The 12,333-nt window shown below is 38.3% G+C and overlaps 2 protein-coding genes across 6 annotated transcripts in view; one reads left to right on the top strand and one right to left on the bottom strand.

Moving 5' to 3' along the window:
• Positions 1–6,499, top strand: part of Arfgef1 (ARF guanine nucleotide exchange factor 1) — a 107,760-nt gene extending 101,261 nt beyond the window's left edge. For all 3 annotated transcript variants that reach the window (XM_026407757.2, XM_026407756.2, XM_077801425.1), the window contains exons 36-39: positions 838–1,006; positions 2,130–2,268; positions 3,444–3,561; positions 5,061–6,499. In XM_026407757.2, the coding sequence (XP_026263542.2) occupies positions 838–1,006; positions 2,130–2,268; positions 3,444–3,561; positions 5,061–5,225 (591 nt within the window). In that variant the 3' untranslated portion in view covers positions 5,226–6,499. The remainder of the gene's footprint in view (positions 1–837; positions 1,007–2,129; positions 2,269–3,443; positions 3,562–5,060) is intronic.
• Positions 6,500–7,321: 822 nt separating this feature from the next.
• Positions 7,322–12,333, bottom strand: part of Cspp1 (centrosome and spindle pole associated protein 1) — a 127,506-nt gene continuing 122,494 nt past the window's right edge. For all 3 annotated transcript variants that reach the window (XM_077800829.1, XM_077800830.1, XM_077800831.1), the window contains 3 exons: positions 11,892–12,001; positions 9,671–9,806; positions 7,322–8,239 (listed from right to left, as the gene is read on the bottom strand). In XM_077800829.1, coding sequence (XP_077656955.1) covers positions 8,028–8,239; positions 9,671–9,806; positions 11,892–12,001 — 458 coding nt within the window. In that variant the 3' untranslated portion in view covers positions 7,322–8,027. The remainder of the gene's footprint in view (positions 8,240–9,670; positions 9,807–11,891; positions 12,002–12,333) is intronic.

Below are 12,333 nucleotides of genomic sequence, written 5' to 3'. Positions count from 1 at the left end.
GGCATTGAATGGCTATAGCAGGGAGGAGGGTTAGGGACTAAGAATGAGAATCAGGGAATTGGGGAAAGTTAACTGTCAGTGTCATACTTGAAGTCGAATAAAGAAGTTTTCAGAAGGATGTGATCTGATGCTCTGGACAAGTCAAATAATATTACACCTGAGAATTGCTCTCTATAAATTTGGAGGATGTGGTGACCTTGACAGTGTGTCAGTGTTTTACACTGAAGACAAAAGAGTGATTGAAATATGTACAAAAGGAGAGCATTGGAGACAGCAAGCATTGTTAACTGTGTCCAGGAGTTTTGCTGTGAAGATGCTACAGAGAGAAATGGGGTGGTAGCTGGAGAAGGAAGCATGAGAGGTCAAGAGAGGGTTGCATTGTTGGGCAGTATGGCAATATGTGTTATATACAATGAGAGTTTTCCAGTGGAGAGAAAACCTGAGTGGTGGCAGGTGTGGAGTGGGGGTTTGCTACAGCAGTATTTCTGAGTGACTGGGGATGGTACCTTGTGTAGAGAAGGCACCATCCAGAGTCTACTCATGGTAAACAGAGAGGGCAAAACGTGTGGGATCCAGATACCAGAAGGTTGGTATATTGCAGTAGGAGTTTGTTGAAGTTTGTGGTTGAAAAGAGAAGGGAGAACCCTAAGGACTGGAAATAGGCATAGTGACCAGTGACCATAGGGCCTGGAGGGGTGCTTGTTGATCAGGATGCGTAACAGAAGGTGGACAGTTCCCTTTTTTCTTCTAACATAGAACAGGTTTTTGAGGGAGGATATTCAGTGTTAAATTTACTAAAATTGTGATGACTGTGCTGTGGTGGTTTGTTTTTCAAAGAGAGATGCAGTGGACTTCGATGTTCGAGTTGATACCCAAGACCAAGGAATGTACCGCTTTTTAACATCACAGCAACTTTTTAAACTACTAGACTGCTTATTAGAGTCACATAGATTTGCAAAAGCATTCAATTCCAACAATGAACAGAGAACTGCTCTGTGGAAAGCAGGTAAGTTGCTCAGGTCCCACATGGTCCTGTTCACTGTGAAAGGATATTCTGGAGGTGTGTGCACTATCCGGACTCACAGATTGTTCACTTCAGGTCTGTTAATAATAGTCATGTAATTGGTTCTTTCTAGTCAACAGTAAACCAAATAACTACCTGGGTAGATTCATTTCCCTTGTGTTTAGCCTCTTCCCTTTTTAACTGACTGATTTGACTGATTGTTCTTTCATCTTATTAATCCAACGTGGGCCTTCCTATTGATACTCATCAGCAAAATAAAAAGCTGTCCTTTTATAAAGAAAAATGATGCGTGAAGACCCTGCCCATGAAATCTGGCATACATACTTGACTTCTTTTTATTTGGGAGTTGGCCATACCTCAGGACAGAAGTGAATGTACTAGGATCCGGAGGTGTATTTGTTTTAGATAAAGCTTACTTTTTATTTAAATTTGTTAACTTATCAAGTACATTGACATTGTTAATTTTTTATGTAAGAAATAGTTATTTGGTACCTATTAGAACAACACAGAAACAGCAAAATATGGAAAAACAAGGGAGCTGATGTTTACTTAACATCAAATTTTGCATCAAATAGAGTGCTTGGTGCTTTATATTTGCTTATTTAATGTAAAATGCCTTTTGCATCCTTTCCTTTTATAACCTAACTTCCAGAAGGAACGGATTGTACTTATTTTTAATTTCTTCTTTCTTCGCATTATTGCCACCATTTTATTGGGACTGTTCCTGCAAAAGTGACTAGGCTTCCACACATACTGTACCCTTTGCACCTCTGGTATTCAAACAGTATTCCTCTTCCTCCTCCACCCCACCCAGTGCTCTGTTCATGTGGGAGCACTTCCACTGGCAGACCTCATTGTACTTCTGCAGCTTTGACTGCAGGTTTCAGATGTATTCATTTGAAGGGTTCCACTTTCCCGGGCCACAAGTTGTTTTAAATCTTATATCAGCTCTATAAGGGCACAGGGCTGTGGTTCAGGGCAGTCCTGCTTTATAGACATCTGATGCCAACAGTTGAATGCACAGAGAATTTGCCTCCCAACGGGCTGTTTGCTTTTAAGTAAGATACCTTTCCAGTCTAATCCTGGAAACATTCCCTTTCTGCAGGCTTCAAAGGCAAGTCCAAGCCCAACCTTCTTAAGCAGGAGACAAGCAGCCTGGCCTGTGGGCTGCGCATTCTCTTCCGGATGTACATGGATGAGAGCCGGGTCAGTGCCTGGGAAGAGGTCCAGCAGAGGCTTTTAAAGTAAGACTCTCGACTGATTACTGCCTTTGATCCATGTGGCTGCGTGGCGCAGAGCAGGAAAGGGACAATGACAAGATCAAGAAGGTAGCTGAACCTTTGGGGCCTGGAAGCCCCTAATTTACAGATCAACTACAAAAGTTAAATACAGTCTTACAGGTGAATGTGCTTATTGTTTTGAGATAGGGTTTCGCTGTGTTGCTCAGACTTGCCTCAAAATCCTGGGCTCAAGCGATCCTCCTGCCTCAGCCTCCTGAGAGTCTGGGACTATAGGCATGTGCCATCATTTCTGGCTTAGGTGAATGTGCTTATACAATTGGTGGCATATGAGCAGATTATGTCTAACACAGTATGAAGGACAAAGCTTTATCTCTAAAATTTAGAGACTTTCTGATAACAGTTTTTAGGTCTTCGTAATATTATTAGAAAATCCATTTTTGTACAGCATCCATTTGTGAAAATGAGAGCCTGCCTGCCTACCAGCCTTCCTGCATTTAGTTTGAAAAAATATTTGGTTTTTTTATTGGTTTGACTTTGTGACAACTAAAATTTGAATTCATGCTAAGAAAGAAACATGCCATTTAGAAAGAATACTGTCATCTGCCTCATAGTTTTCTGTCTACTTGGGAAGTAGGTTTTCTTAGAGACCAGTTAAATACTTTTTAGAATTTTAAGAAATCACCTAGTCTGTATTCTCCCATTTTACTGTGGCAAGACTATTCAGATCCAGAATGGTCTGGGGCCTAATAAGCAATGAAGGAAAGAGGCACCCCAGGTTTCAGCCCATGTCTGTTGACATCAAGCTTCTACATGTACTCTGAAACCTTGGCTTTAAGTCATTAAGTTTCTAATTAGTTTTGTTTGCTTGTTTTTGTGGTACTGGGGATTGATCCCAGAACACTATACCACTGAGCTATAACTTACTCAGCCCCTTTTTAAATTTTATTTTGAGACAGTCTTGCTAATTTGCCCAGACTGGCCCCTAAGTTGCTGGGATTTTTTAAATTTATGGAATATAAATGTTAATGTTGACACTAGTTAAAATGTAAACACGTGGGATCTAACAAGTTCCTTAGTAGCTAATGTTCACTCCCCTAATTTTCTTAATCATTCTTTCTCAGTGAACACACAAAGCAGCAGGTATGCACGTTATATAAAAAGAAACCTTTCTTTTGCAGCGTCTGCAGTGAAGCACTGAGTTATTTCCTCACTCTCACATCAGAAAGCCATCGGGAAGCCTGGACCAACTTACTGCTGTTGTTTCTAACTAAAGTTCTAAAGATCAGTGATAATAGGGTAAGTCTGAGGCCTCGTGTCCCTCGTCGCATTTCTAGCCCCGTGTTGCTCACTCTCAGCGACTGTGCTGCTTACTCCTTGTTGCACATTGGGCCCGTCTGTATCTGCCTCATTCCTCCTCAGTTTGCTTTCTCCTTGCTCAGCTTTGTTCTGTAGTCAGCAGTTGTTTCACTGGGGGAAGAAGCAGAATTCCTTAGGACACCTTGATGAACTCCTGGGCTCCTCCAACATTGAAATTCCCATCCTGACCACTGGAGTCATTGACATCCCCAATTTTTAAAACAGCTGTCCAACAGCATCATGGCCTTACACTGCACCCTCTACCTGAGGCTACATCAGCTCCCTGGGCCTGTGCTCCAGGTATTTAGTGGTTCCACGTAACCACAGAGCTCTAGTGAGCTGGCTGTGAAATGTAAAAATTTTATACCAGTAGAAACGTAAAACATTTATATAACTATAAAAATAAATGCCTATTTAAAGGTTTTCAGAAATACACATCTTATGGGGCTGGGGTTGTGGCTCAGTGGTAGAACGCTCACCTAGCACGTGCGAGGCCCTGGGTTCAATCCTCAGCACCACATAAAAATAATTAAGGTATTGTGTCCAACTACAACTAAAAACTAAATTTTAAAAAATACACATTTTACTCAAAAGAATATAGTAACTTATAGCTTAAATATAAGGAAACAAGGTTTGCTGTGACCCCCTGAATAAGTTGAACACTGCCTTGCACTTCAAACCCTAGGACCCTGTGGAGGTAGGGGGATCCCACTCAGCAGTCAGGTGTTAATCCCTGTGTCCAGAAGTGCTCTATCAGATTTGTGAGCCAGGTAAAGCTTGGAGGTCTCCAAACTCTCCCCCATACCCAGAGTGTCTCAATTCACTGTCTGCTTATTTTGCTCACAGCATGTCATCCTGCGTCCATCTGTGTGGTGGGTGCAGAGGAGCAGGAAGAGAGAAAAACAAACCAGACCAGTGTTCAGAGATGAGGGAACTGTAGCAGATTTCAGTACAGATATAAAAGTTGAACTGTAAAAATTTGAATGTGCTTTGCCTGGAAAATGTTTTTATATTGTAATATTAGGTAGAATTTTCCCTGAAATGTAAACATTGTCTTAATAATTCCCTTTTTTGTTTAACAAAATATATAATTTCAATAACCCATATCTGATACAAAGAAATAGAATAGGAACTAGAGCTATTTCTTACTTTTGCAATTACTCAGGTCAGACAGTGCTCAATTACTAAAAATTTATCAAAGATATGTAGTGGAAAATGTTTTTCAAAATGATGATAGACAATTAAATGAGTTTGAGTCTGTTGAATTCTTCTCAGTCTTTCAGTTCCACAATCCAAGTAGTCACTGCTTGAGGCATACTCAGCCCTTCCTCCATATTCCGTAATCAGTTCACACCCCCAAGAGCTAACTCTAAAGGCAGTTTAGGCTCTCTGATTTGTAATGTAAGCACTACTAACGGAGAAATTACTTTTCCCCCCAGTTTAAAGCTCACGCATCATTCTACTATCCTCTCTTATGTGAAATTATGCAATTTGACTTGATTCCTGAACTTCGTGCTGTTCTTAGAAGATTTTTTCTGCGAATCGGAGTTGTTTTTCAGATATCACAACCACCTGAGCAGGAACTTGGACTACACAAGCAATGATGGGAACTTATTTTTTTCTGTTGGTGTTTACATCCCTCTGCTCTTTAAAAGGACCCTGGAGCTGAGGATTCCTACCTGAAAAATGGTTTCACAGAATTGCAGTGTTTGAGGGTTACTGGTAAATGTGCTTAGAGCTATAAATCAAAACTTGGAACAGTCCAGTCCCTTTCAGTGATCTGGTGGATTCTTTGTCATGATGAGCAGAAAGCCTGTTTAAACTCTGTCAGCTTATGCTCATGGGTCCTTCTCTGTCCTTTGAGGCAGGGAGAGCCCCACATATTTTTGGCAGGTGTGGAAGAAAAACTTACCCAAAGAACTATAGATGTAAAGATTGAACTTCTGCAAGAAGTACAACTCAGGAGAGCTGTATTTTGAAGGATAAAATGTTTATAATTTGGGGTTGGGGGAAAAAGAATTATTGTTGACGGTAAAAGATATTTAGCAACTATGGTATTCTTATTCTGAAGATTTTTGCACACTCAGGCTATCTGAGATTCTGGTAATCATTCTTCTGTGAAAAATGTACAGAGATGCAGGTCTGTAATATAAAAATCTTAAACATTATATAGTTCTTCCTGCAATGTTTTATTTTATTTCTTTATTTTCTTATCCAATTGCTAAACACCCATAATATTTTGTCAAATGCACTAAACATTTGGGTTGAACTTTTTGTCTTTATTTTGTGTGGAATTTTAGTTTTGCCCTTTTTTTGGGGGGGGGGGGGTAGAAATTTTGAGTTTGACATGCCCAGAAGCTGTTGTGACTGACATTTGTCAAGATCAACGACCGGGGGGAAATACAAAAGTAGAAAATATCCCTACTGACAATAACTACCTGTAATATACTTCTCTTAGGGCTTTTAAAGATGAGCCATTAAAATAGAATGATCCTTAATGGACAGAAACTTGAATCACTGCAAATGAATCTAGGTTGCTGTCACTTTCTTTTATTTTGGGTGGCGGGGCTTGATGTAGATTTTATTCTATGTACAGAATTTAATGTTGAATATATTAAAATAACAAATCTGGCATGGTTTGGGAGGTTAGATTTACTGGAATTGTATTCATACTGTGAATTGTGCTCTGATGGTTAAAGACAAGATTGTCAAGCATTCCGTATTAAAAGTGGATGTAGAAAATTTTTTCAGATGGATAAAATGTATATGGTACAGATGTAAAGTTTTCTATGTAAAAAATTCTGTACAACTTTCTGTACAATATTCTCATCTGGCATATTCTAATCAGGTTATAGGTCAATAAAGTTTTTGGATTATTTCATTAGTGCAATGAAAACCTGCATAACCCACAGCCCCATGTTTTTTTTTTTTCTTAAAAGCCAAAGTATGAAAAGACTATAGATTCTCCCACACACACTGCTCTCTAAGCCATAGTATATTCATAATTTTTTTGTGTAAATTCACTAATAACCCAAATAAGGCACTATCTTTTTTGAAAGCTGAGAGAAAACGCTCAAGTTCCCTTTGGGGCAGTTCGCAATGTGAGATTGTATCCCCTAAGAGTCAGTTAATGTTATGTGGTGAATGGCTTTAAAGAAAATGGAGTATATCAGTATACTTTGAGGGTTGTGTTAAAAAACAGGGAAAGTTTTTGGTCTTCACTTTCATGTCGTCTTGGGACATGCATTTGTACATGTACCGTATTTATTACTGGTAGGACAGCTCTGATTCAAGCCCAGATGGATGGGATGCTAGAGCTAAGAGTGGCAGGGAGCCACCAGGACCTTCTGGTCTGAGGGTAATTACGTGCTTCACACAGCCTGGCAGTTTATTGGCTATGGTATCGGGACTCTCCCCAGAGGAGACAAGTCTTCGGACTTTCAGATATTGATATGTCTTTAATAATAAAGCAAGCAAAGGTAAGATCAGCACACTGAATATAAAATTTACCTGTAATTTCACAGTTGTGGCTAACTTCTGATCTTGTTTGCCACTGATGACTGTGGAAACTATTGGAGAAGTGGTGCCTGTCATGGTGAGTGCTGAAGACCTGACTCCAACTAAGAATTATTTTCCAGAATTTGAATAAGTACCACTTAATGGATGATTAGAAAAACTGACTTTTAGATAAGGGTCCATGGTGGTGGAGCAAAACTTCAACTGAAGTCTTTGTCCTTCACTTCACCTTTGGTATTCCTACCTCTCCAGCCTCTAGAAACAAACCTCAATTCCCGTTAAAATAAGAAACAGAGAGGTAAGAAAAATAATTTATTTCTGTCAAGAAATAGTTGAATCATATAAATTAGTAACTTGAGACAGTACCCTTTTTAAGCACTGGCATAAGAGAGGCAGAAAGACATAACATTTAGTGCATGGCTCACAGGAGTAAAATAGTTTCCTTAATTTCTACTGAGTCAGTAGTTGACATGAAAATAACTTGCATGTTTGTCTTTTATATTAACCAGAATAGTCACAGATGTGTTATTTTAAATAGATAACAATGGCAAATGTGCAAGTAACAGGATATTCTGATTTTACAGTACACATTTTATCTGCCTTAAAGACAAGCAGAATTTTTTAAAATAATGCACATATGGTAGTTGAATCCAAGAGTTCATTACCACCCTGATTTTATGGAAAAATTGAGCAAAATAATTCTATACAATTCTATCATATAAACCAATCATGGCCTTTTATTTATGTACATAATATACATCATATACATCACATGGAAAAATAATACAGATGGACCTTAAGTAATTAACTCTCAGGACACATTATTAAAGGTATAGATTTAACATTCTTTCCACCTTAAAAGGCACTACAGGGTTCAATACACATTTATTTTAACCGTGTGCAGTAGACAGGCCCTGCCAAGTAAAAGTGCCTGGTTTTCCAGGAACCCGTTGCTGCTCCTGGTTCAGCTGTTCTGCCATGAAGTGTTTCAGTGTTTCTGAAGTGCCAGGGCGGAGCCAGGGCTCAGTGGCTACAGAGTTTGATCCATCATCACCCATGTGTCTCATGATGTCATCAGGGTCCACTATTGAACTGTCATCATCTACAGGAGACAAAGAGATACAACTGAGGTGACAAACACAGGCAGCCTACAGTCCAGCCTACTACAACTCTGCATTCTCCCACAATATTTTCTGAACTGGAATGTTTCTTTGAACCCTCCCATACACACCCGAGGCAGCAGAGCAGGCCCAGGAAGAGGCCAGAATTGTGGGGGAAAATATGATCAACTGACTAAATGGACTCCATAGCACTAGCATCCAGAGGGCTTCTAAAAAGATCAAAGGTGATTCAATCAAACATTAAGCTGACTACAGAAGCACAAGCATGTTGGCAAAGTTAATGCTGCTATATGGAAATTAAGAGTCATTTTTGGGAAAGCACTATTGGGAGAAAATTAGTTCCATTCTTATACCTAACTTAAAGAAGGCCATGTCATTATTTGAATTTGATTGTACTTCCATATCTGTATTGGTATTATTAGGTATAATAGGAAAATCTGTCTTCCTACCCCATGATGTCAATTTCTTTATTTATTTAAAAAAAAATTTTTTTTTTTTTACATCTCCTGGTCTGTGAACGATTAGCCCAGCAAAGAGAGATGTGCAATTTAGTGATCAGTCAATCCACATCGTACCAAAAAGTTCCTGTTTGAAAGGATAGTGTTAAATAAAAAACAGTTTAGACAGTGAAAAACCTCAACAACAACAAAAAGTATTAGACTTAACAGATATATCTGGGAAAGAACATTTTAAGTCTTAATTCAGGTTATAAGAGGCAATTCTCAGTAAAGAAAATGCCTTTTAGCTAAAAAGACATTCCTACTATTCTACATTTTTCCATAAATAATGTCTTAATAGATGTAAAGTAAGTTACTACAACGTAGTATGACTAAAGATATTCTCCAAAAAGACCACTCTACTGTTTGCTAAAGCTAATAATTATTAAAAGTTGTTTCATTATGCTGGTGACTAATAGCATGACAGGGCAGGCTGAGGAGTTTGGCAGTTGTTTAAGGTAAACTGCTCTGTCTCATGTGCTCCATGACAACATTTAACCTGTAAGTCATCAGAGTCCACTCATAATAAAGTCTACTATGACTTGAGAAAATACCAGCCTGAAAATACCAATCTATCTGCATTATCTTTAAAATGTATTATTTAAAAGCTCAAAAGTATTTCTGATAATCTCTCACTTTAGTTACCAAATACCATACTAATCTGCATTTTCCCTGCTGAAAACAAAACTTGAACATATTTCATATGCAAAAACTATTTTAACTGTTTAGAATCTACTCTGTAATAGATACTTTGCCCAGTAGAAAGAATCTGATGTAAAATTAAGTCAGCTAATGTCTAGTTTTGCTGGATAGTTACTGTAATGTAAGCCACACAGCTCAAAGGACTTCAGCAATCAGTGAAAGCCAAGGTATAAGGGTTCTTACAGGATTTTTCATAGTCCACTGAGCTTTTACCTGCATTATTATTTTTATTCTGAAGTTCATTTAGTCTTCGCATTCGTTCCTCATTTCTCATTCTAAGCTGATCAACATTAATACTGGAGACAGATTTTAAAGAGAGACCATCTGGTGGTATATTAGGATTGTTATCCTGTAATTAAAAAAAAACACTTCATAAACACTAATTAATATAATTAATCAAAATATGTCCTTATACTCTCAATAAATGTAAGAATAAAACAAAACATGGATCTTTTATATTCTGATTCTTATGTTCATCCATACAGACTTTAGTCAGGGGTAAGATACAGCATTTGAAATAACAGAAATGCTGCTAAACTGGATACAGAGTGGCAATTACAGGGTCTAAAAGGAAAAAATCCTGTGCCAATGGGCTCAGATTGAAGATAATAAAGTTCTGGCAGAGGGACAGATATAGAGGTCAATAAAAGAGAAATAAAAATCCAGAAAGAAATTATTAAGTTTTTGGATATGGAGCAAACAAAATGCAAGGGGGCCTGGGCGGGGGAGGGGGTTCAACAAATGATCTGAAACAAAATTAAAAGTGCATCAGTGAGTTGGGTATGGTGGCACATACTTGTAATCCCACTGGCTTAGGAGGCTGAGGCAGGAGGATCACCTCAGCAAAAGTGAGGCTCTAAGCAACTCGGTATAGTACAAAGTAGGACTAGGGGTGTGGTCAAATGCCCCTGAGTTCAATCCCTAGCGCCCCAAAAAAGTGAATCAATGGCATTAAGAGCAAACTATAAAACAAATTCTCATGATCTTGGGTTAGGCAATGGTTTCTTACGTAAGGCACCAAAAGCCCAAGTAATGAAAGATTGAACCTCATCAAAATTTAAAACTTCTAAAACAATACTACCAAGAAAATAAGAGAGACAGCCTATCAAATGGGAGAAAATATTTGCACATCTTACATCTGCTTCAAGACTTATAGTCAATGTTTAAAAATAATACAATTTTAAATATTATTTTAAAATAATACAAAAAACAATTTGAAAGTGGGCAAAGCATCTGAATAGACATACCTTCAAAGAAGCACATGAGACAATGTTCAATGTCATTAGGGAAATGCAATTCAAAACTAAGATACCACTTCACACTCAGTAGATGGCTATAATAAAGTCAGGAAATAAGTTATGTGCTAGCCATTTTATCAATGTAAAATATTTACAATGTAAAATGGAGCAGCTGCTTTGGAAAACAATGGCAATTCCTCAAAATGCTGAATATAGAGTTACCATAAAACCCAACGGTTCTAGGTGTGTACTCAAGAGCAAACAAAATAATAATAGTGGCATAAATCCAAACATCCATCAACTGTGGAATGGATAAACAAGATGTGGACTATACATAACACAGAATGATTATTCAGCAACAAAAAGGAATCATGTACTGACATACTTGAAAGAAGCTAGTCACAAATGATCACATATGATCTCATAATGAAATATCTGGAAAAGGCAAATCTATATAGAGACCCAAGTAAATAAGTGGTTGCTAGGCAACAAAATTTCTGCTACCTGAAAAGGTGTATGTATAACAATGCTAATTCACAGCAGCATCTGTTTTTTGCTGAGTGCTCCTGGCCTACCTGGGTCAGTACTAAATGCGTCAACATTTGTTATCTTCAGGTCATAGAGAAGGAAACACACAGAATTTAAGAAACTGCCAAAAGTTGCCTACCCAATGAGAAAGTGACAACACTGGAACATGTATGTACTATATGTGTTACTGACTGCATCAGAAAGCTGTGGAATAGTGAGAAAAACATGGGTTTGAATTTCATTCCTCTTGTCCATAAACCTTGGATAATTCATTTGATTCAAATGAAGTTAAGCCTAGTTAGGTTCTTCAGAGAATGTAACAGGCTTTCTATAAGTACAGTGTCTTTTCTGAAATCATACATTCCAGAGGGGGAAGGATTGAAGCTTGGGGTAATGAATTAACACAGGACAGATTTCTGTGCCATTTCCAGAGCTTCTACTTTACCACCACCCCAAGAGGCAATAAGGTAGTCAAGGCAGCAGAGTTAAGGAGCTATAAGATCATCAAGTTAATTGCTGGGAGAGCCTAGATTCAGAACCATGTCCACTTCACTTTCAAAGCAAATGCTTTCTTTTATTGGACTATAGGAATTTATCATGGGTCAGAACCTAGACCATTCGCCTTTTTAAATGGAAAAAAGAGGGAGGGCACAATAATTCATACATACAAAGTCCAGTCCTTTCAATTTGTTCCTCCTGCGCTCCCTTGCAGAGGGCAGCTGTGTTGGTGGACGGAGAACATCATCTTCAATAGCAGGGTAAGTCTCACCATAAGCACCTAAATGGCCACACATTTAAGCATTTCAAACATTTTACCCAGAGCATAATCTAGAGTGTGTTTTTAAACCAGTAAGTATACATGATTCAAAGAGTTTTAGTGAATTCCCGAAACGAGAATCATCACTACAATCTAGAATATTTCCATCAGAGGGCTGGAGAGGTAGCTCAGTGGTAGAGTGTTTGTCTAGTATGTACAAGACCCTGAGTTTGAGACTCAGCACTGTTTTAAAAAGGATAGAATATTTCCATCACCTCAAGCCCATCAGCAAGTACTTCAAAGGCCCAGGTCAACACCTAAACTAACATAGCCTTTTCTGGTTGACTTCTTTC

This window comes from Urocitellus parryii, chromosome 7, assembly GCF_045843805.1.
Source record: "Urocitellus parryii isolate mUroPar1 chromosome 7, mUroPar1.hap1, whole genome shotgun sequence".
NCBI classification, from domain to species: Eukaryota; Metazoa; Chordata; class Mammalia; order Rodentia; family Sciuridae; genus Urocitellus; species Urocitellus parryii.
This window is presented reverse-complemented; position numbering and strand designations above follow the sequence as displayed.